The 25872-nt window shown below is 41.7% G+C and overlaps 1 protein-coding gene across 1 annotated transcript in view; it reads right to left on the reverse strand.

The window, feature by feature from the left end:
- Window positions 1–25872, reverse strand: part of GABRG3 (gamma-aminobutyric acid type A receptor subunit gamma3) — a 308837-nt gene that overhangs the window by 264107 nt on the left and 18858 nt on the right. Inside the window, exon 3 of the mRNA XM_074317596.1 lies at window positions 1714–1781. Within this exon, the coding sequence (XP_074173697.1) occupies window positions 1714–1781 (68 nt within the window). The remainder of the gene's footprint in view (window positions 1–1713; window positions 1782–25872) is intronic.

The raw sequence follows: 25872 nt of genomic DNA on the forward strand, positions 1-25872 counted from the left end.
ACTATGGCGTGGCATCAGGGCGGGTCCACGGATCGTGACAAATGTACCCCCTGGTGGGGGTGCTCACAATGGGACACTGCATGTGTCAGCACAGAGGGTGCATGGGAAGTCTGTGGACCTTCCTCTACATTTTGCTGGGAACTAAAACTGCTCTAAAAAATATGTCTTTGAAAAAATGAAAATGTAAGTTAAAGCAAAAGGACAACTCAGTAGCCCATGCCTCACAGGCCCTGCGAAACCTGCTGGGGGCTGTCGGTGCCCCTCGGGTCTGTTCAGCCCGGAGCTGCCTTGCTCTGGCCCCCGGGGCCCCTGCAGGCTGGTGGGTGGGTCTGGACCTGCCCACGCACAGGAGGAAGCGGACCTGGCCCACTGGTGTCAGCGCCAGCCCAGGGCGTGGCACGCAGCGGCTGTCGGCGGAGGCTTACGGACCGTTTGCGGAGCGCAGGAAGGCATTGCTTTTTCAGTGTTAGACGTAAATGAATGGTAGACATACAGGTGCCGAATAGCGTGTTGTGGAACTAATGCAAGCATATAAGATGCCAGAACACAAAACAAACTGAGAAGAGCGCCCTCTCTGCAGGCGATCAACCAACTAACTCCTGGCGAGAGAAAGGGGTGCAGGCTTACCGCCTGCGCCTCAGTCCGCAGCCATTTCACCTCTAAGCTGACAACCCGTCTCCAGTTTATGGGGACATGGGTGGATGTCTAGGTGAGTCACCCATACGTGTACCTTTACCCCTACATGGAATCTTTATATCATCAGAGAAGACAGGAACACTTCTACTACCTGGCAATGAAAAGAAACGATTTGCTGCTCAGTTTGCAGGGACTGCTTCCATCCGCAGGACAGAAAACGGATGGACAGCATCTGCGGCTGCGACTCGGCAGTTCCCACCCTCAGCCTCGCACTAGCCAAATCCAGGAGCCAGTGGGCAGCAGAGACATACAAGGAAGCCTCAGCACCCAGCACCCAGCAGGCCACCCCCCATCTGTCAGCCTCCGGGACGCAGCTGCAGGAAGCGTCTACACTGACGGATCCCAACACAGCACCCCTCCCAAATGGCTGCGCGCGTGGCACGGGGAGGCCTTCTTCTCCATGGTAAACACGTGCCCCTGGAGCACATTCTGCTGACAGATCTGTGGCAACACAGTACTCCGGGAAATCACATCCTTAAGGCCATACTTTCTCCCATAAAAAAGGGCACATAACTAATAATAAAATTAAATTAGAATTTTTAAAAAACGGCAACTTATTTACCCTCAGAGTTCAAACTAAAGACAGAAGTATAAGCTGGGTAACATCAGATCCTTTTCTGAGAAAAGGCAGGTCTTTTGGATCTTGAAAAAGTAAACTACAAGCCAAAGAGCTGGCATTTATATCCACCCCTAATATAAGAGGATCAGAGAGAACCGACAACTGTGCAATTGCAAATAGTCTTATCTGAAAATCCCCGCGCAGGAAATACATGTGGAGAAAGTGGTGGGTGTGTGTGTGAGATGCTTTTTAATCCCTAGTGTGTGTCATGGTCACTGTCACAATCTCCACTCCTTGAGTTTTACCACTTTCAAGAGTTCCAACTACCAGCACATGCGACAGACTTAGGAAGTCAACTGTGAATTCTAAACCTGCACAACAAACCTGGAACAGAAACCCACAGCAGCGTAAGGGAGCATGAATCAGAGCCCATCAGTCAGAAAAGAAGAACGTCTTACCATGTTTATTGATGACACAGGCCCAATGCTGTTCACGTAGGTGTCCACGTCGATCACGGTGGGTCTGACTGTGGAGAGAAACGCACGAGTTAGTGTTTCGTGCCCACGAGACCAGGGCCCGCGCTGCTCGCCCTCCTCTGACTGTGCAAAGGGGTGCCTTGCTGTCACACTCCCAGCCCTGCCTGCCTCTCTTTCTAAAGTTCTCGAAGGGCGAGAGATTCTTACTCGTGTTTAGGAAAACAGGACATTTACACACTGCAAGTGGCCGTGATGTGACTATTAAGCTATTCTGTGCCATTTGGGAGGCTGGTTATATGCAAAGCACATATAAAAACGTAACCTGCAAGGCAGTGAATAAGTAATTTAATGTCAACATTCTGCATAAAGCCAAACCCACATGATGAGCAATATCGGGGATGGTTCGTATTTATGTTTCATATTCATATTTATTCATCATCTGGCTGCCTGTCGTTCCAGAGTGAAGTGACTCAAAGCACAAATGTGGAGAGTACACACATCAGGGGAGAATAAGAAATACTGATTACTATTATCCCTGTAACTGAAAGACACACAGACACATGTCACAGCCTTGAGACCCCATAACTTAGAAAAGAATAACACTTGAGTAAGTCAAGGAGCTACAGTTTCAATGACGAGGGCGTACAAGTCATACAATGAGAAACTGTAATATCGTACATTGTGCATCAGAGGTCAAATGGGCTCATTTTGTCTTAAAGAAGCCAGTTTCTCTTTCTTTGGCAGCAGTGGAACTCGGGAGATGAGGAACAAGCTTGCTGAGGCGCAGGCCTCTGAGTCGCGGCCATGCCCTCTGAGGGGAGACAGTACTGAGCGACTGATAAAGGGGAGGACAGCTCCAATTTCAGAGTATTTCTACCCAGGCGAAACGTGGACGCGCTGCTGAACCTCTGATCATGAACTGAATTGTTTCTATGGAAACGGGAGTGATTATATCTGCAATTATTTCAATGCGCTCCCTTCGGTTTCACTACAAAACCGTCATTCACAAATGGACTCCTGCACTCTACTTTTGGAACTGTGAGTGGCACTTCCAAGCTCACAGGCTCTTGTTAAATTGCAGATGCAGCTGTTGTAGCCAGAGCCATGTTTTCCAGACCTCCACAAGCATGACGACAGTGGTCATGCATCTGAGCTGACTATTCAATGGCTGTCAGTACAACCAAGTCATGTTAACGTCAAAGAGCTGCTGGCATTTTGGAAAACACCCCAACACAATTCTATGTGTTCTGTGTATAGAGCTTAAAGCCCATGAAGGAACTATTCTTCATGTTTGACTGAGCTTAGAGCTAACTACTATGCAGAATAAGTAGCGTCTTCCTTCAACTTAACTGGACTCAGCAAGTATTCTGTCTCCAAACAGCAGAAGCTTTGGTCACGTCATACAACAGGCTGTGTTAAGTCAGGCAACTGAGGCTCTACTTTTTACAAGAGACTTTTCTGGTTGTTTCACGGTATTTGTTAGACTTTTGGTTTCTAGAGCTTTTAATCTCATTAAATAAAAAGGACCTGTAGAGATAAAGCCTTACCAACTGGAACTGGGAAATGCCAAATGAGTATTACATGCAACAGTGCAATGACAGTGTTAAGAGGTAGGAGTTTGGAACACAGACACACAGACACACACACACACACGCATATGCACACAAAGCTTGGGGGAAATTAACTGTTTTGAGCACTTTAAAGCAGCATCAGGCTAAAGTAGAAGCAGCAGCTAGGAAAGAGGCTGACAGTGGTTCCCAGGAAAGAGACTGGCCTTCGGCAGCTCGTGGTTTACAATTCAGACTCAGGATTAAGCTCTGACACATTATCTTCAACAAGGGATCCAAGACCACTCAATGGGGAAAGGACACTCTTTTCAACAAATGGTGCTGGCACAACTGGATATCCACATGCAAAAGAATCAATTTGGACCCTTACCTAACACAATATACAAAACATTAATTCAAAATGGATCAAGGGCCAGCCCGGTGGCTCAGGCGGTTAGAGCTCCGTGCTCCTAACTCCAAAGGCTGCCAGTTCGATTCCCACATGGGCCAGTGGGCTCTCAACCACAAGGTTGCCAGTTCAACTCCTCGAGTCCCGCAAGGGATGGTGGGCTCTGCCCCCTGCAACTAAGATTGAACATGGCACCTTGAGCTGAGCTGCCTCCCAGATGGCTCAGTTGGTTGCAGCGCATCCTCTCAACCACAAGGTTGCTGGTTTGACTCCCGCAAGGGATGGTGGGCTGTGCCCCCTGCAACTAGCAACGGCAACTAGACCTGGAGCTGAGCTGCGCCCTCCACAACTAAGACTGAAAGGACAACAACTTGAAGCTGAACAGCACCCTCCACAACTGAGACTGAAAGGACAACAACTTGACTTGGAAAAAAGGCCTGGAAGTACACACTATTCCCCAACAAAGTCCTGTTCCCCTCCCCCAATAAAATCTTAAAAAAAAAAAAAAAGTTTATATTAGGAAAAAAAATGGATCAAAGACCTAAAGCAAAGACCTGAAACTACAAAATTCTTAAAAGAAAACATAGGGGGAAAGCTTTACAACATCAGACCTGGAAATGATTTCTTGGATATGACACCAAAAGTACTGACAACAAAAAGAAAGAATAAATAAATTGGAGTACATCAATAATGGAGTACATTAAATACTTCTGTGCATTAAAGGGCACTATCCACAGAGTGGAAAGGAAACCCACAGAATGGGAGAAATAGCTGCAAATCATATATCTGATAAGGGGTTAATATCCAGAATATAAAAAGAACTCCTAAAACTCAACAACAAACAAGCAAACAACGTGATTTTAAAATGGGCAAAGGACACAGACATTTCTCCAGAGAAGGTACAGAAATGACCACTAAGCACATGAAAAGATGCTCAACATCATGAATCATTAGGAAAATGCAAGTCAAACCCTCCATAAGATACCAATTCACACCTATTATGACCGCTGCTATTTAAAAAAAAAAAAAGAAAGAAAAAGAAACAGGAAATAACAGCTGTTAACGAGGATGTGGAGAAATTGGAACCTTTGTGCACTGTTGATGGGAATGTAAAATGATGCAGTCACTCTGGAAAACAGTATGAACATTCTAGAAAAAATACATTCTTGGAGAAATGATGGCTGAAATTTTCAAAATTTAATAAAAAGTATAAACCCACAAATCCAAGCAGCTCAAGGACACTCAAGCATGAGAAACATACCACAAAGCAAATCATAATCTAATTGCTCAGCTGTCATAATAAAGAGAAAAATCTTAAAAGAATCCATAAAGGGGAAAACATAAAAAAATACAAAGGAACAAACATGACATATGTGTCATCAGAAACAATGCAAGTGAGAAGCCAGTGGAGCAATGTCCTTTTTAAAAATTTTATTAACTTTATTGGGATAACATTGGTTAATAAAATTACATAGGTTTCAAGTATACATTTCTATAATACATCATCCATATATTGTGTGCTCACAACCCAGAGTCAGTTCTCCTTCTGTCAGCATATATTTGATCCCCTTTACCTTCTTCTACACCCCCACCCCGCTTCTTTTCTGGTAATCTAACTGTTGTCTGTGTCAATGAATTTTTGTTAGTTTGTCTTATTTGTTCGTTTGTTACTTTCAGTTTATATCCTACATATGGTTCTTCACTTTTTCCACCTGACTTACTTCCCTTAGCATGATACTCTCAAAATCCATCCATGTTGCCGCAAATGGCAGTGTTTCATCATTTCTTATGGCTGAGTAGTATTCGATTATATATACATACAATATGGAAAAGAAAGCAATGTTTTTTAAGTACTGATCAAAAATGAAAGCAAGAGACAGAACTGCCAGAGTAGCAAAGTGAGAATCTCAGTAGACTCTCACCCAAATACAATTGTCATTGAACTGGAGAAAACTGTTAGGATCTAATGTATAACATGATGACTACAGTTGATAACACTGTACTGTATAATTGATATGTGCTAAGAGAGTAGAATTTAAATGTTCTCATCAAAATATATATGTAATAAGGGATGTGTTAATTAGCTAGATGGGCAGAATCATCACAGTGTACACTTCAAGTATCTTAGAATTTTACTGGTCAATTACACATCAATAAAACTGGGGTGGGGGGAGAATTGAAAGTCCCGGGAAATTGTTCTAAGGACAAACAGAAAATGGAGAAACATTAATTCCAGAAAATCTACTAAATGTCAGTGAGAACAGTAACAATCGATGGCATTTTAGCCACAAAATGATCCACCTGCCTCACCTCAGATCCATTTTACAGAAACTCTGCGCTGGGTGGGTTTGGCCAAGACGGCCACAGCTCCTAGTCCTACAGGCTCCGTCTTGGGTTACAGTTTCACCCTGGAAAGGTAGCTGGCCAGGATTTGTCCCTGCCCTCAGCATCCTTGCTCAGAAATTCTCTTTCAGGTAGGCTAGGTCTTGAGGAGTCATGCTCCCTGTGTCCAGCGAAGCCGTCCTTATAGAGCAGAAGCTCAATGCAGGTGCTCGTGCCTTGCCCCCTGTCGGGTGGGGGTCCCTCTCTATAGATCAAGTCAAGAAGACCCGGGGTCACCAGCCCCCTCCCTCACAGGGCTGTGCAGCAGAAATGTCTGTCACTCAGGGAGGAGCGCGCTGCTCTTCCAGTCCCCAGGACCCTTCAGTGGCACAGAGATTCTTCCCAGGAGAAAAGGAAGGCCATTAGTATATACCCTGTTTCCCTGGAAATAAGACCTAGCTAGACAATCAGCTCTACTGCGCCTTTTGGAGCAAAAATTAATATAAGACCCGGTCTTATATTATATCTTATTATACCCAGTATCATGTTATATTATGTTATGCTATGCTATGCTATGCTATGCTATGCTATATTATATTATATCCGGTCTTATCTTATAGTAAAATAAGACTGAGTCTTATAGTAATTGTTGCTCCTAAAGCCGCATTACAGCTGACTGTCCGGCTAGGTCTTCTTTTCGGGAAACACGGTAAGTACAAGTGCCTGCAGCCCTGCATAAGGAGGACGACACTGTTTGGCAGAGTGGGAAGAACTCCATGCCTAAGGGGGTTGTTAAAAACAGTGAAGATCTTGGGAGAACAATTAACAGGGTGCTCTTGGCTTTATGATACTGGTAACAAAAAGCAAAACAGTAGAACCACCAGAAGGTTAACTGAGGGAGCCAGAAAAAGAGGTATCTATAAAGAGTCCTCCTGGACTCACAGTCAAGCCTGGGCATCAGAAACTCTGTGCACATGTGCTGAGCTGTACCCACTCAGGAACAATCAGAGCGAGACACGAGGTACCCTGAAACATCCCCCAAGCCACAAATGGACACATCCAGAAGGACTGAAAGCCTCGCTAACACAAGGGCTTAAACATAACCATTGAGCAAACACTGACTGAACAATAAACTACTCTGATGTAGGGGCAATTCCTAAGGAACCCAAGCTTCACATGAAATCATTTGCATCCCTGGAAGTCTGGAGACTGCATGACCAAGGCTGCAACATTCCAGTGATTGGAGGGTTAATGTCTGAGCTACTAGTCCCTCACTGAACATACTAAACTGTAAAATTCCTAAACTGGGACAGCAGCTGTCAAGTCACACAGACTTCCATTGATAAAAAATGTAACTGGCTAAAGAGACTTAAGGATAAATACGGACCCAGGCAAGAGGCAGCCACTAGTTAGCTGGACAAAAGGACGAATGGAAGAGGGGAAAATCTGAGCAGGGACATCAGAGATTGCCTACTCTGGAGGAAACTGACTTCTCAGAGTTTGCACAGGTAAGTCACTAAACAAATAAAGAAGCAAGCAAACAAAAACAACAGTAATGCCTAATGATAGAAGATTAGTAACCAGAGTTGTTACAATATATTATCTAAAGTGTAAAGTTAAAAAAAAAAAAGAGACATTCAAATAAACAGAAAAGTGTGACCCATACACGGCAGGTGGGGGTGGGGGTAAGGCAGGCAATACAAACTACTTTTGAGGCATCCCAGATGTTGGACTTAACAAAGATTTCAAAATAGCTATTATGAATTAAATATGTTCAAATGACTCAAGAAAATTATATCTAAAGAATCAAAGGAAGGTATGATAACAAAGTCTCATGGAATAGAGACTATCAATAAATAAATGGAAATGGTAACTCCTGTTGATCCTTCACTGCCTGCACAGTTCTGCCTTTTCCAGAATGTCACACCATTGGAATCATACAGCATATAGCCTGTTCAGAATGGCGTCTTTCACTTAGTAACATGCATCTAAGGTTCCTCCTTGCCAGGAGTGGGGTGATTGAGCGTCCAATAGTGGAGCAACGGGGATGTTTAGGGCAGTGAAAATATACTGTCTGAGGCTGCAATGGTAGATACATGTCATTAGACATTTGTCTGAACCCACAGAACGTACAACACCAAGAGTGACCCTAATATCAACTACAGCCTCTGGATGATTATGATGCAACAATGTACATATTTCCTTGGAAAAAAATGTACCATTTTGTGCTGATGTTGATAATGGGGGAGGGTGTACATGTGTGGGGACAGAGGGTACATGGGAAATCTCTGTACCTGCCTCTCAATTTTGGAAATGTAAAAATGCTCTTTAAAAAAGCCTTTAAAAATCACTAAAGAAACTAAAGTGTGTTACTAGAAAATATCCACCTAATACAAAATAGTAAACAAACATAAAAGACATGAGTCATAGGAAATAAAAATGTCAGATGTAAGTCAAACCATATTAATAATGTTAAATGTAAACTGATTGAACGATATAATCAAATGGCAGAGGTTTTCCAAATGGACATAAAAACAAGAGCAAACACTAGGCAGTGTTCAGGAGACATGTTCTAAATTCAAAGATATAAATAGCTTGAAATTGAAAACATAGAAAAAGATACACCATGCAAACCACAACCATAAAAGAAATGAAATAGGTCAGCTGAAGAGACGTCATCAAAATGGTAGCATGAGGTGAGCCTCTGGAAATCTCCCCTGGAATTTACAAGTTGAACATCTATAACTCCACAAAGGACTCCCTGCACAGCAGACAGGCAAGACGAAGAGGCCCACTACTGAATTCACCTAAAGGTGGGCGAATCGCGCGAGCGGGGAGGGAGGGAAGGGAGAAGTGCAGAGACAGAGCCGCGCGGGCGCAGACGCAGACCTAGCTCAGTGCTTCGAGCTCCCTGCATCCCAGAATACCGCAGCTGCGGGAGAGGGAAGAACTCGGACTGCTAGGGCTCCGCTTATAGCCCACAGGGCTGAGGGGGCAGCACATAACATGGCTGAATCCAACGCTCATGGCAGAGACCTCGGAGAAAAGACTGAGGGAAGAAGGCTGAAAAAGGTGGTTTAAGCCCTCACTGCTGAGCAGAGAACGGAAGCCTTAGGCACTGAGACTAGCCGCCCCTCCCTACCCTCCCAGAGCTCGCCAACCCCCACCTGCCAGGTGCTAGAAGTGGAACAGTAGCAGTGTCAGATCAAAAGAACAGAATATTTGCTGTTCTGAGAACTGTGGTCCGCAGACACAGATTCGCAGCCCAACTAGTTCCGGCAAAGGGAAGGGAGCTGTAGAAGCAGGACCAGCTGTGGTGGTGGTCGCCGCCATTGCTCTGGGCTACCTCTCAAAACCCACCATGTCCCTGTCCCCACCTATCTGGGCAGATCCCTGCAGGAGTAAACAGAACTGAAACACATGGGCTCTGAATCTGCTGCAGGAAGAGCTTTGGAACCTCAGAAGCTCTCCGCATCCCCACAGGGACACGGTGCAGTATGACACAAGTGAACGGTTAACAGAGCAGAAGCCCACCTTACAGGGAATCCCCCCATTGTGTGAGAAGCTGGAATAGTGTAGAGAAAACATAACACTACAGTGTGAGAGAGAAAAAAAGGCTGCAGTCAGAGAGAAAATAAAACATTCCACAAACACCTACTGGAAAACAAAAGAAAGACATTTTCCTATCAACCTGTTGCAGAATCCACTCCTGTAGATGTCTAGGAAGAGAAATAACAAATCATTAATTTCCATGAATAACCAAGGCAACAGGACAGCTAAGAAAGAAAATGAAAAGTCTCCAGAAAATGAACTTAAAGATATGGAAATATGTGACTGAAATGACAGAGAATTCAAGATTACAGTTGTGAAAAAACTCAACGAGATGCAAGAAAACACAGACAGACAGTTTAATGAACTCAGAAACACAATTAAAGAACAACGTGAACATTTTACCAGAGAGACTGAAATTTAAAAAACAAAAAACAAAAAAACAAATAGAATTTCTGGAGATTAAGAACTCAATACAAGAAGTTAAGAATGAAATAGCCAGCTTAGGAAGTAGAGTTGACCAGATGGAGGAAAGAATCAGTGACATCAAAGATAGAAACCTGGAAATTACACAGATGGAAGAAGAAAAAGACATGAGACTTCAAAGAAATGAAAGAACTCTACAAGAACTTTCTGACTCCATCAGAAAAAGCAATATAAGAATAATGGGCATACCAGAAGGAGAAGAAAGAGAGAAGGGAACAGAGTATATTCAAACAAACAGTCGACGAGAACTTCCCAAACTTGTGGAAAGACCGGATCCTTGAATCCAAGAAGCAAGTAGAACACCTAATTACCTCAACCCCAACAGGCCTTCTCCAAGGCATATTGTATTGAAGCTGTCAAAAATCAACGACAAAGAAAGAATCCTCAAGGCAACCAGGGAAAAGAAGACAGTAACCAAAAAGGAAAGCCCATTAGATTATCATCAGACTTCTCAGCAGAAACTCTACAAGCCAGGAGGGAGAACAACCAAATATTCAAACTATTGAAAGAGAGAAATTATGAGCAAAGGATAATATAATCAGCAAAGACATCCTTTAGATATGAAGGAGGAATAAAGACCGTTCCAGACATACAGAAGCTGAGGGAATTTTCTAATACATGACCTGCACTACAAGAAACAATAAAGGAGGCTATTCGACCCCATCAACAGGGACAATTTGTGGCAACCAAAACTCAAAAAGGGGGAGAGTAAAGGCCTAAACCGGAATATGGGAATGGAGAAAGTAGGATTGCTGAAGAAAATGGAATACTCTCAAAATCAAACTTTCTTTTACATCAACTTAATGGTAACTACTCAAAAAAAATTCAGAACTGAAATATATACTGTAATAAAAGAAGAAACAGAGGGAAACATCATAGAATACCACCACACAGAAATAATAGACAACAACAAAAAGGCAAAGAAACAATGGAGACACAGTCTTACCAGAAAACTAAAGGTAGAATGATAGGAAATCCTCACATATCAATAATCACCATAAATGTAAATGGACTGAACTCACCAATAAAAAGGTATGGAGTAGCAGATTGCATCAAAAAACTAAACCCAACCATATGCTGTCTCCAAGAGACACATCTCAGCTACAAGGACAAGCATAGACTGAAAATGAAAGGGTGGAAATTGACACTCCAAGCAAATGGTATCCAGAGAAAATCAGGTGTAGCTATACTGATATCAGATGAAACAGACTTCAGGGTGAAAAAGGTAACAAGGGACAAAGACAGACATTTCATAATGGTAAAGGGGACTGACTATACAATAAGAAGACATAACAGTCATCACTGTTTATGTTCCCAATCAGGGAGCACCGAAATATACCAAGCAACTACTAACAGAACTAAAAAGAGAAATTGACCAAAACACAATTATACTAGGGGACCTAAATACATCATTGAAAGCTATGGATAGATCATCCAAACAGAAAATAAGTAATGAAATAGCAGCCCTAAATGACATGTTAGATGAAATGCACATAATTGACATTTATAGAGCACTTCATCCTAAAACATCAGACTATACATTTTTTCCTAAGGTACCTGGAACATTCTCATGGATAGACCATATATTGGGACATAAAACTAACCTCAGCAAATTTAAGAAGACTGAAATCATACCAAGCATATTCTCTGATCACAAGGTTTTGAAATTGGATATCAACTGCAAAAAGAAAGCATGAAAAACAACAAATACAATGGAGATTAAACAATATACTTTTAAAGAACGACTGGGTCAAAGAAGAAATTTGAGGAGAGATCAAAAGATAGATAGAAACAAATGAGAATGAAAATACGTCCTACCAAAATTTTTGGGATGCATGGAAAGCAGTTTTAAGAGGGAAATTTATATCATTACAGGCCTATCTCAAGAAACAAGAAAAATCCCAAATAAATAACCTCACGTTCCACCTTGAAGAACTAGAAAAAGAAGAACAAATGAAACCCAAGGTCAGCAGAAGAAAGGAAATAATAGAAATCAGAGCAGAACTAAATGAAATAGAGAACAAAAAGAGAACAGAAAAAATTAATGTGACAAAGAGGTGGTTCTTTGAAAAGATTAACAAAATTGACAAACCCTTGGCTAGGCTCACTAAGATAAAAAGAGACAAGACACTAATAAAATCAGAAATGAAAAGGGGGAAGTTATAACGGATGCCACAGAAATACAAAGGATCATCCAAGAATACTATGAAGGACTATATGCCACAAAATTCAATAACTTAGAAGAAATGGACAAGTCCTTCAGAACATATAGCCTTTCTAGGCTGAATCACGAAGAATTGAAAAATCTAAATAGACCAATCACCAGTAAGGAAATTGAATCATTTATCTGAAACCTTCCCAAAAGCAAAAGTCCTGGACAAGATGGCTTCACTAGTGAATTCTACCAAACCTTCAAAGAGGATCTAATACCAATCCTGCTCAAACTCATCCAAAAATCTGAAGAAGAGACAGGACTCCCTAACTCATTTTATGAGGCCAACATTACCCTGATACCAAAACCTGGTAAGGACAACACAAAAAAAGAAAACTACAGACCAATATCTCTGATGAATACAGATGCAAAAATCCTAAACAAAATTCTAGCAAATCGAATGCAACAATGCATTAAAAAGATTATTCATCACGACCAAGTGGGGTTCATCCCAGGGCACAAGGATGGTTCAACATCTGCAAATCCATCAATGTGATACATCACATAAACAAAATAAAGGACAAAAATCATATGATTATATCAATTGATGCAGAAAAAGCATTTGACAAGATACAACATCCATTTATGATTAAAACACTTAATAAAATAGGTACAGAAGGAAAATACCTTAACATAATAAAGGCCATAGATGACAAACCCTCAGCTACTCTCATAATTAATGGTGAAAAACTGAAGCCCTTTGCTCTACATTCAGGAACACGACAGGGCTGTCCCCTATCACCTCTGCTTTTCAACATAGGGTTGGAAGTCCTCACCAGAGCAAGCAGGCAAGAGAAAGAAATAAAAGGCATCCAAATTGGGAATGAAGAAGTTAAAGTGTCACTCTTTGCAGATGACATGATGCTATACATAGAAAACCCTAAAGACTCCCCCAAAAAGCTATTAGAAACAATCAATGAATACAGTAAAGTTGCCAGCTACAAAATCAACGTACAAAAGTCCATTGCATTCCTATATACTAACAATGAAATCTCAGAAAAAAAACCAAAAAACAATTCCTTTTGCAATTGCAGCAAAAGAATAAAATACCTAGGAATAAACTTAACCAAGGATGTGAAAGACCTATATGCTGAAAATTGTAAGACATTTTTAAAAGAAATTGAAGAAGACACAAAGAAATGGAAAGACATTCCGTGCTCATGGATTGGAAGAATCAACATAGTTAAAATGGCCATATTACGCAAAGCAATATACAGATTTAATGCAATCTCCATCAAAATCGCAATGGCATTTTTTAAAGAAATAGAACAAAAAATCATCAGATTTGTCTGGAACCACAAAAGACCCCAAATAGGCAAAGCAATATTAAGAAGAAAAAAAACAATGCTGGATGTATCGCACTCCCGATTTTAGCTTGTACTACAGGGCAACAATAATCAAAACAGCATGGTATTGGCAGAAAAACAAACACGTAGACCAATGGAATAGAACTGAGATTTCAGAAATAAAACCACATAAATATGAACAGGCAATTTTTGACAAAGAAGCAAAATACACACAATGGAGAAAAGACAGCCTCTTCAATAAATGGTGCTGGGAGAATTGGATAGACACGTGTGAAAGAATGAAACTGGATTGCTATCTGTCACCACGATTAAAATTAGTTCAAAATGGATCAAAGACTTAAGCGTAAGACCTGACACAATAAACTGCATAGAAGAAAGCATAGGTACTAAACTTATGGACCTTGGTTTCAGAGAGCGTTTTTGAATTTGATTCCAAAGGCAAGGGTAGCAAAAACTAAAATAAATGAATGGGATTATATCAATCTTAAAAGCTTCTGCACAGCAAAAGAAACCATCAACAAAACAAAGAGGCAACCAACTGAATAGGAGAAGATTTTTGCAAACAGTGCCTCCAATGAGGGACTAATATCCAAAATATACAATGAACCCATGCAACTCAACAACAAAAAAACAAACAACCCAATTGAAAAATGGGCAGAGAACCTGAAGAGACATTTCTCCAAAGAGGACATACAAATGGCAAATAAACATATGAAAACATGCTCAACATCACTAATCGTCAGAGAAATGCGAATAAAACCCACAATGAGATATCACCTCACATCTGTTAGAATGGCTATCATCAACAAGACAAATAGTAACAAGTGTTGGAGAGGCTGTGGGTAAAAAGGAACCCTCATACACTGTTGGTGGGAATGCAGATTGGTGCAGCTGCTATGGAAGGCAGTGTGGAGGTTCCTCAAATAATTACGAATAGAATTACCGTATGACCCAGCAATCCCTCTCCTGGGTATCTACCAAAAAAACCTGAAAACATTTATCCATAAAGACACATGTGCTCCAATGTTCATTGAAGCTTTATGTATGGTGGCCAAGACATGGAAACAACCAAAATGTCCTTCGATAGATGAATGGATAAAGAAGTTGTGGTATATATACACAATGGAATACTATTTGGCAGTAAGAAAAGATGAAATAGGACCATTTGTGACATGGATGGATGTTGAGATTATAATGCTAAGCGAAATAAGTCAGACAGAAAAAGCAGAGAACCATATGATTTCACTGATATGTGGTATATAAACCAAAAACAACAAAACAACAGGACAAGCAAATGAGAAACAAAAACTCATAGACACAGACAATAGTTTCGTGGTTACCCGAGGGGAGAGGGGGGTGGTAGATGAGGGTAAAGGGAATCAAATATACAGTGATGGAAGGAGAACTGACTCAGGGTGGTGAACCCACACAATAGATGATGTAATACAGAATTGTACACCTGAAATCTATGTAACTTTACTAACAATTGTCACCCCAATAAACTTTAAAAAAAAAAAGAACTGAAATAGCTACCGTGTTCCCCGAAAATAAGACCTAGCCAGGCCATCAGCTCTAATGCGTCTTTTGGAGCAAAAATTAATATAAGTCCAGGTATTATATTATATTATACCTGGTCTTATATTAAAATAAGACGAAGTATTATATTATACTATACTATACTATACTATACTATACTATACTATACTATACTATACTATACTATATTATTAAGACCTGGTCTTATAGTATAATAAAACCGGGTCTTGTATTAAGTTTTGCTCCAAAAGATGCATTTGAGCTGATGGTCCGGCTATATCTTATTTTTGGGGAAACACAGTATACTAATATTAGACAAAACATGCTTTAAATAAAAATTCTACTAGAGATAAAGAGGAATATTTCATAATTATAAAAGGTCAATATATTGATAAATACATTAATTGTAAATATTTTTATCCAACGAAATAGTCCAAAATTACATAAAGCAAAAACTGGCATAACTGAAAGAAGAAACAGATACTTCAATATATACTTGAAGACTTCAATTCCCCACTTTCAGTGATAGGCAGAACCACTTGACAGAAGATCAACAGGGCAACAAAGCACTTGCACAACACTTTATAAAACAGCTGGACTTAACAGACTCCTATAAACATCCCACCCAGCAATCAGAGAATGCACATTTTTCTTAAGTGCACATAAAACATTCTAGAGGATAGAGCACATGCTAGGCCCCAAAACTAGCCTTGATAAATGTAAAAAGACTGAAATCATACAAATGAAATTCTATTAGAAGTCAGTAACAAGGAAATTTGGTAAATTCATAAATGTGTAGAAAATAAACAACACACTTCTAAATAAACAATGGGTCAGAAAAGAAATCACCCAGTAATTCCACTCCTACATGTATAACTATGACAAAAATATATGTTAACATGAAATACACACATTCATAGCAATATTATTCAGAATAGCTAAAAGTGAAAATAAATGCCTTGTTGAATTTTGTTATTAATTGATGAAGCAATAAACAAAATATGATATAGCCATAGAGTATAGCCAATATTACTCAGCAATAAAAAGAACAAAATACATACTGATACATTGTATCACAAATGAACATTAAGAATATTTACTATGTAACAAAAGCCAGTCACAAAAGTCTAATAGTCTATGATTCCATTTACATGCAAAGTCTGGAACAGACAAATTTATAGATATAAATTAGATAAATGGTTGCCCAGGGCTCAAAGCAGGAGGTAGGAACAATGGGGAGTGACTGCTAATGTCGCCTTTTGGGGTGATGAAAATGTTCTAAACATAAATCATGGCTGCACAACTTTGTGAACATCTAAAAACCATCAAATTGTATACACTTTGGATTAAATTTATGGTATATAAATTATATCTCAATAAACAAGTTTTTAAAAGTAAAGTAAAACTACTTTCAAACATACAAACACTGAAAGAACTTATCGCTGAGACTCATACTAAAAGACACGTCAGAGGAAGTCCTTTAAGTAGAAGGGAAATGATAAAAGATGGAAATATGAATTTACACAAAGACAGGTAAAACAGAAACAGGAATGATATGAGGGAATATATATATATGTAAATAGTTTTATAATTTAATCACTGGTAGAGATAATATTTATTTAAACAAAAATAATAATGTACTGTAGCATTTATAACACATAGTTACATGAAATAAATGACCACAACAGCATAAAGACTGGGAGGTAAAATAGAAATATACTATTACAATGTTTTTATATTCTGTGTGAAGTGGCATAATATCATCTGAGGATAGACAGTGATAAGTCAAGGATGTATACATGGTGTGATAAAAAATATGGTGAATGTTTAAAAAATAAATTATTACAGTAAAAGACACATTGTCATTAATCTCCCTCAAAATACTGACCCCCTCACTTTGAACACACTTGTCCCATTGTTCCTGCCACTTTCTGAAGCAGTTTTGGAAGGCCTCTTTCATGACTGTCTTTCGTTGCACTGTTGTGGCTGCTTCGATGTCCTGAATCAATTAAAAATGTTTACCTTTCATGGTCATTTTGACTTTGGGGAAGAGCCAGAAGTTGCACAGTATCAGATCTGGTGAATAGGGTGGATGAGGACACACTGTAATGTTTTTATTTGACAGGAATTTCTATATACCAGAAGCAATGTGTGACACAGAATGCTGTCATGAGGGAGGATGAAGTAAAGACACTCACGAAAGAGGACTTCCAGAACTGCTTCAGAAAGTAGCAAGAACGATAAGTGTGTTTGAAGGGAGGGGGAGTATTTTGAAGGGGATTAATGGCAATATGTTTTTAACTGTAATAAACTTTTTTTAAACATTCACCATATTTTGTGATCATACCTCGTATTACAAATCTTTAACACAACCACTAAACTAGCAAAAGAAAGGGTTGCAGCAAATAAAAAAACAAAAGAAATAAAATGGAACCATATAAAGAGAGGAAAAAGAACAACAAGAGACAGCAGCTATAAAAAAAAAAAAAAAAAAACAAAGAAAAAGATGACAGACTTAAATCTAACTACATCAATAATCACATTAAATGTAAATGGTCTAAAGACTCCAATTAAAATGCAGAGATTATTAGGTTGGATTAAAAAAAGCAACACTCATGTATATGTTGCCCACAAGAAACACACCTCAAATATAGGTTAAAATTAAAGAATGGAAAGACCTATATCATATCACACTAGTCAAAAAAGCTGGAGTGTCTATTTTAATATGAGACAAAATAGATTTCACATATTCATTTTATAATGAAAAGAGGTCAGTTAACCAAGAGAACATTAAAATCCTAAATGTTTTTACCCATAATAACAGTGCATCAAAATTCATTATTCAAACACTGACACAGCTACAAAAAGAAATAAACGAATCCAGAGCTATTACCAGAGATTTCAACACCCCACTTGCAATAATCGAATAGAAACAGATTTTTAAAATCAGCAAGTAGACTTCTACAAATCAGCAAGCCAACTTCACCTGACTGGTCTAATTTATAGAACATTCCACCTAGCAACAGCAGAATACACTTTCTTCCTAGCATGCACCAAAATGGACCAGATTCTGGACCACAGAACAAACCTCAGTAAGTTTAAAGGATTCAAGTTATACAAAGTATGTTTCTTGCTCACAGTGGAATTAAATTAGAAATCAATAACAGAAGGATATCTGGAATGAGCTAAATATTTGGAAAATCAGTACCACCCATCTAAATGAACACTACACATGTGTCAAAAGATAAAACAAACAGGAAATTAAGTGTGTTTTTTTTTAACTGAATGTTAATGAAACCAAAACATTGAAATCTGTGGGATGCCGCTATAGTAATACTTAGGAGGAAACAGATAGCACTAAACACTAAAATTAGAAAAAAAGGTCTCAAATTAATGACTTCATCTTCCACATTAAGAAATTCAAAACAGAGCAAAAGAAAATCCCAGGTAAGCAGAAGAATGGTGTAATAATACTACAGAGCTAAGTGGAAATTAGTGAATTAGAAAACAGAAAAATAATTAATATTCCGGTTTAGTAGGTCTTGGGATCTCAGGATTTTAAAAGCCTTTCCAGGTAATTCTGATGCAAAGCCAGACCTGTGAACTGTTGGGCAGATTTCCTTTACAAGCCTTCAAACCATGATATTTTACGAAACTACAATTTTTACATCTGCATATTTTCTCCTCAAACATGAATTAGTAGGATAACAACCTAATCAGTATGGGCATGGTAATACTTTATAAAAAAAAACTCTGTAAGATATTTTAATTGCATCAGGATTGTAATTGCAGACTGATGAAAAGCAGACAGCTGAACAGAAATCTCAACATCAGACAAAGCTGCTGTGACAGTGGAGCTGAGTCTCACCGCGCAAACCCACTGACACAGCTGAGTGAGTGTGGGTCTGTCTGTCTGGGAACCTGGGGAGGGGAGGCACCCGACACTCTGTCTGCTCTCCTTGGGTCGGGTGTTATAATCGGTCCTATTTTATGATAGGACTTGGATGCAGTGTTAGTGATTCTGGACATCTGTAGGTCAGCGGGGTCATTTCTTTGTCTCAGTGAATGTGCTGGTAACTGGGAGAAGAACCCATTACCGGTGTCCAGACCTTTTCTCACTCAAACACTCTTGCCCCCACATGAAGCTGTTTTGTTCAGTTCCTGGAATAGTAATGAATAAACATCAGAAACAGATCCTTTGTTATTCTATGATCTGAACTGAATGTTCAAATCCCGTCCAGTCATTAGGTTTTACCTAGGGACATGTGACCTGAGCTATTTACCGAATTACATATAAGGAAAAATAAAATAGGTTTACATTGCAACCTCATTATACATTCCCTACAAGAGGAAAACAGGCTAGTGAACAGTCTTTTTAATGAGCTGAGTGCAAACACAGGCTCCCACAGGGCTTGCCGTCCCTGGGCCCTGCCTTAGGTGGAAGAACGCCACAGTGAAACACTCAGGACGAAGGCATGTGTGTGAAAAGGGCCACTGCCCCAGATGGAGGGGATGGGTCACCTAGCAACACATGCAAAGCTGAGGTCAGGGGTCTGAACCTGGCATCCTCTGGGTGCCTCTTCTCTCACAGAGACAACAAGTAGATTTTCTCCACAGTACGTGTTCCCCAACTCCCTTAATGCACTTGAATTAACTTTGTGAGAGAATCAGTTAACTAAGTCTGCAGCGGTAGCTTTGATTTCAAGCACAGCAATTATGAATGTCTGTGTCCTCTCCTCCTCCATCTGTGCTGAGTGGGGTGAATACACTGGAATTATTTTGTGGATGTACAGTAACTGCCAGGAGATGACAACTCACCCCTCTATACAGGAGGCTGGCTTTTGGGGTGAGAACTAGCCAGGCTAATGTAAATAGACAGTTCAGACGGTCATCTGATGTGCACTCAGAAACGAAAAGATGGTTTGATTTGAGTTCGTCCAGAAATTGGTGCCCAGCTGGACCCATCGGTGACCCACTTTGAACTCCCAGGATCCTGTGGCAGGTGCGACGGGAGTGGCCACATTTACACACACCGGGAACCAGCTCAGAAACACATGGGGGCTTTCTCAGACCTGGGGGCCACGTCTCTGCACCACACATTTTCCCAGTGTCCAAGGTAACTCCGCCATGTTCATGACTTCTCACTGAGGTTACCACAGAGCAGCGTAACATGGCTTGCCTTAAAAATTATGCTGTAAGGTCCACTTAGTATTTCTTTCAGCTGTTCTAACATATATTATCTGCATCACAACTTACTCCTGACCTATTGGAGGTCACGTCCTCATTTGGAACAGGACCGTGGAATGGGCAGGAGCCCCACCCAGAGGGAGATGGTGTAGGTCAGTGCCCGGCTGCCATGTCCAGCTCTGGCAGGTCTGAAGAAAGGAGCTTAGGGTGGCATCTCCTCTAGCACTGTGGCTCAAATAGGGTGTGGGGCACCCCCTGCTGAGGAGGAGGCTGGGGTCCCTGTCTTCTGCTAGGGGTTCACAGCAGCAGCACAGCTCATCTCCTCACCCTGCAAGCAGCTTCCTCTTATACTGGATGGTCGCCATGCCACATTTAGAGGAAGTGTCAACTAAGTTGGGGAAATAGGCTTTAGAAAAGCCTGGGGAAATGTCCAGATGTGCGAACACCTGAAGAAGAGGAGTAGATATTCATCCCTGCAAGATGAGTCCCACAGAAGAGTACCTAGATGTTCGCCTGAAGTGAATGAACCTGGGGGCCACGTCTCTGCACCGCACATTTTCCCAGTGTCCATTCTCTGGTAGCAGCCAACCCATGACCTTCTGTTTTCCCGACACTGATTGTATTTGGCATAGTCTGTCCAGATAATGGAGAGGGAATCTGGATTCTGTAACTATCTATTTTCGAAAGAGTAGTTCAGTGTTCTCAGAACCCTGGAGGGAGAGATATTCACTCAGGTCATTACCCTGCCTTTCTACAATTCTGTTCTTGAGAAGTTTATCCTCCTTCAGCCATTTCAAGCTCCTGAGATCTGTCCCTGAGATAAATGACACCTGGTGTAACCCTGAGCCGGTTAGGACAGAGCTGAAGGATTACTCAAAATGATGGATAGTTAAAGGCAGGGAACTAAAGCAGATACATCCATAATTTAGGAGTTAGTTGAGAGATTATCACCAAGAGAGTAGTGAGCATTTTTCACATAATGATCACAATTTGTGTTATGAAAACTAATTTGAGGCCTCCGTGTGGATGTGTGACTTCTAGGCACCACAAGCGTGTGCAACCCTCCTGTTTGCTGTCACAATAACTGCAAGGAGCTGCCTCACTTACCCCCTGAGCAGAGGGACTGTGCAGGTTGGGAGGGGCAAGTGTAAACGGTGCATCTGCCCTGAGGAGCTGGAGCTGTGTTTGTGTGTGTGTGTGTGTGGGGGGGGGTCAGTTCTCAGCTGCGGGATCACAGAACGTGTACAAATAGTGCACAAAGTGTATCATGGTGGCACCACCTCACGTCATCCTCAAGACAGCCCTTCAAAATGCATTATCGCTGCTTTAGAGATGAAGGCCTGATCTAGAAGAAACTCGGGGAGACACACTGGGCCCACCCCTGCGGGAAGTGTGGGTCGTGGGAGAAGCCTTCTCGCAGAAGATAAGCTGAGGCTTGGAGAAAGGAAGGAGAAATGGCGTGAAGAGAACTGCAAACCAGAAGGAGAGAACAGCAAAGGCAAGGGTCCAGGTGGAGAAACGGGACTTTGCTGTGAGGCGGAGGGTCAGGAGCACGGAGTAGGCGAGTGGCTCACCTGTGTCATTTCATGGGGCCTGACCTTTATCCAAGAAGAAAGACGGTCCCTTGGAGAACCCCCTCCTGCTCCTCCCAGTAGGAGAACACAGGGTGCACACGTCATGTCCCCCTCACTGTCCAGGGCCCAGGGCGGGGCTAGGGCACCATAAATGCTCAGGAAGTACCAGCTGATTGGCTGGGGAGGGAGGACAGCACAAGAGAGATAAGCAAGCAAACAGGTCAACACGGTAAACTAAGGCTAAACCACGTACGCGCCGGCGCACTGGGACATGATTGCGCCGTGATTGTGCCTCAGAGAGGAGGCATGATGGTTACACCCACTGAACTAGGCCACGTGCAGGAAAAGTACTGAGAAAACAAAGAATTCACGAAACAAAAAAATGTCACGTTTTCAAACATTTCATGTTTCCTAAGCCATGAAGGAAACAGCATCTAAGTCAGTATCGCTTATCAGGAGAGATGGTCTTGGACGGTTACTCTGATTGAATGGCAGCGAGCTTCTGGATTCTGTCACTCAGACATTATTTAGCGTTTAAATGAGAGGGGAAGAGGAATGCTAAGGTGCCCCAGGAATCAGGGGGACTTTCATCAGGTCATTGCCACCCCAAGGGCCATGACAATGGGCACAGTGGGATGCTGACACCATGACCCAAAGAGGAGATCCTGCATTATGGTTTTATATGTGCTCGTCTCTTCAACCGCCTTCACTCAAAAGCCACACTGCCCTTCTGACACATGCCAATGACTTCTGAAGACCAAGTGCCATGAGGCCTCAGGACAGCTGCCTTCTTAACGAGCAGCGCCCCTTCTTGGGTGTATGTACGCATATGCTGCCACCTTTGGGAATTCACAGCTCCTTCTGCACACCACGGCAAAATAAAAGCTTTGGAATCCTTAAGTCGGCTCGGCTGTCGCCTCCCAAGGGTTGTGCTGTGTGTGTGTGTGTGTGTGTGTGCGTGTGCTTAACACAGAGAGGGGTGCCCTGTTTCTCAACAGGCTTGCCTTGCGTTTCCTGTAAGTACTGCACTGGCTGAGGTGCAGTCTGCAAAGGTCTGGAATGGAAGCTGAGCTCTCCACATTCTACCCGTGTGGTATCCCGCCACCGAGGTCAGCTGTGGACTGAGTACCACTGACCATGAAGGTGCTTAGCTGCATTCCAGCATAGGGTAAGCACAGGACCACGGGCTCAACTTGCCTGGGAGGACAAGGAGTGTTATCTACCTTTGTGCTAAGGTCAAACACATTGTCTGTGTCTAGGAATCAGTGAGGGAATCAGTAACATCCTCTCAACCTTCGCTGTCCATATCATTGCTGCACACTCTTCGCTCTGGACAGACCTTTTATATAATGACGATGTGAAAACTAGGGTGACAATTGAATTGAGGACGCTTGCGCAGTGAGCATTTAGATGTGCCACTCACTGCATAAGTACCTGCAAGCTGGAAGAAGGCCTAGGAGTGACTCGGCCCCTCCTCCATTGTATGCGGTAATCGAGGTGCAGCCAGGGGGATCCTCCCACTGCCCTGAACACACCTGCCGAAGCCCTGCACCCTGCAACAGCGAGGACTGGGAACTTCAGTGCCCATGGGGCCGTGTACTCCTAGGTCCTGCTGCACAGAACTGGAGACCTGAGCCTTGGGCTTGGGACGCGGACAGGCAGCATTGCTAAGGCGGTGAGAGGGTTGGCGAGCTGCTGGGCTCGAAATGAAACCGAGACCATGGAGAAAAGGAAACACGCCATAGCCTGGGAGCATCCCATGACAAAGGTGTCTGTTGCAATCCCCATCTGTTCCCACCATCACCATGACAACAGTGCAGGCCTGGACAGGCAACTGGATGTGTTTCTCTCCTGGCCAAACATGCCCCTCTTGTCTTGGTCTTGGGTCAGAATCTACTTTTTAATGTAGCAATTGACAGGAAGAGTAGACAGGAAGTCAGCAAAGATATAGAAGAACTCTACAATACCATCAAACAACAGGGTCCTATCCACCCAACAACAGGGAAACACTCGTGCTTTTCAAGTGCCCATGGAACATTAACCCAAATGGACCATGTCCTGGGTTGTAAATCAAACATGCACAAATTTAAAAGAGCTGAACTCATACAGACTGTTCTCTGATCATAATGGAATGAAACTGGCAATCAATAACACACAACAGGAAAACTTCCAAACACTGGGAAAACAAAAATACACTACTAAATAATCTATGGGTTAAAGAAAAAAAATCTCAAGGGAAATAAAAAATAAATTGAACTGAATGAGAATGAAAACACAACATATCAAAATCTGTGAGACTCAGCTAAAGCAGTGGTGAGAGAGTAACTTCAAGCCCCAAATACTTACTTTAGAAAAGAAGGACAATCTCAAATCAAGAATCTAAGCCCTACTTTAAGAAAGAGAGCAAAATAAACCCAAAGCAAAAAGAAAGGAAATAATAATGATAAAAGAAAAATTCAATGAAATTGGAAACAGAAAAACAATAGAAAAAAGCATTGAAACAAAAAGTTGATACTTCAAAAACATCAACGGAATGAACCTCTAGTGAGATGACAAATAAAAAAGATGGGACAAGTTACCAATATCAGATCTGAATCATGGAATATTACTGTACGTCTTACAGGTATTGAAGGGGTTATAAAGAAATATTATGAATAACTCTACAAATGTAAATTTAACAACCTCAAAGAAATGGACCAATTCCTTGACAAGCACGAACTAACTGACCCAATGTAAAACGGATAACTTTCATGGACTTGTAACTATTAAGGACATTAATTTGTAATGAAAAAACTCCAAAAGAGAAATCTCTTGAACCACAGTGTATCAATGGAGAATTCTATGAAATATTCTCAGAAGAATTAACACAAAGTCTTACATAATCTCCTCCAGAAAACAAAAGATGATGGTGCACTTCCCAACTCATCTCAGGAAGCTAGTATTACCTGATACAAAACCCAAACAGAGACTCTTAGAGAGAGAGAGAAAGAAAAATACAGACCAATGTCCTTCATGAACACAGATACAAAAATCCATAACAAATTATTAGCAAATGTAATTCAGCAATATAAAAGAGTTGTTTTAAAAAACATATATATTAAACATGATGACCAACTGAGGTTTAACCAAGGATGCAAGGCTGGTTCCACACCTGAAAATCAGTCAATCCTATACACCATATGACTAGGTGAAAAAGAAAAAAAAAAAAGGTGATGATGTCATAAAATGGCAGCGTGAGGTGAGCCTCTGGAAATCTCCCCTGGAATTTAAAACAAATTGAACAACTGAAACTCCACAAAAGACTCCCTACACAGCAGACAGGCAAGATGAAGAGGCCCACTACTGAATTCACCTAAAGGTGGGCGAATCGCGCGAGCGGGAAGGAGGGAAGGGAGAAATGCGGAGACGGAGCCGCGCAGGCACAGGACGCAGACCTAGCTCAGTGCTCCGAGCTTGTTGCTTCCTGGAGCTACCGCAGCTGCGGGAGAGGGAAAAACTCGGACTGCTAGGGCTCCGCTTATGGCCCACAGGGCTGAGAGGGCAGCATATAACATGGTTGAACTCAATGCTCACAGCAGAGACCTCGGAGAAAGACTGAGGGAAGAAGGCTGAAAAAGGTGGTTTAAGCCCTTACTGCTGAGCAGAGAATGGAAGCCTTAGGCACTGAGACTAGCTGCCCCCTCCCTACCCTCCCAGAACTCACCCTGCCCCCACCTGCCCGGTACAAGAAGCGGAACAGTAGCAGTGTCAGATCAAAAGAACAGAATATTTGCAGTTCTGAGAACTGTGGTCTGCAGACACAGATTCACAGCCCAACTAGTTCTGGCAAAGGGGAGGGAGCTGTGTAAGCAGGACCGGCTGTGGTGGTGGTCGACACCATTGCTCTGGGCCACCTCTCACAACCCACCATGTCCCTGTCCCCACCTATCTGGGCGGATCCCTGCAGGAGTAAACAGAACTGCCGAAAAACTCGGGCTCTGAATCTGGTGCAGGAAGAGCTTTGAAACTTCAG

The sequence above is a fragment of the Rhinolophus sinicus genome, linkage group LG13, assembly GCF_036562045.2.
Source record: "Rhinolophus sinicus isolate RSC01 linkage group LG13, ASM3656204v1, whole genome shotgun sequence".
Taxonomy (NCBI): domain Eukaryota; kingdom Metazoa; phylum Chordata; class Mammalia; order Chiroptera; family Rhinolophidae; genus Rhinolophus; species Rhinolophus sinicus.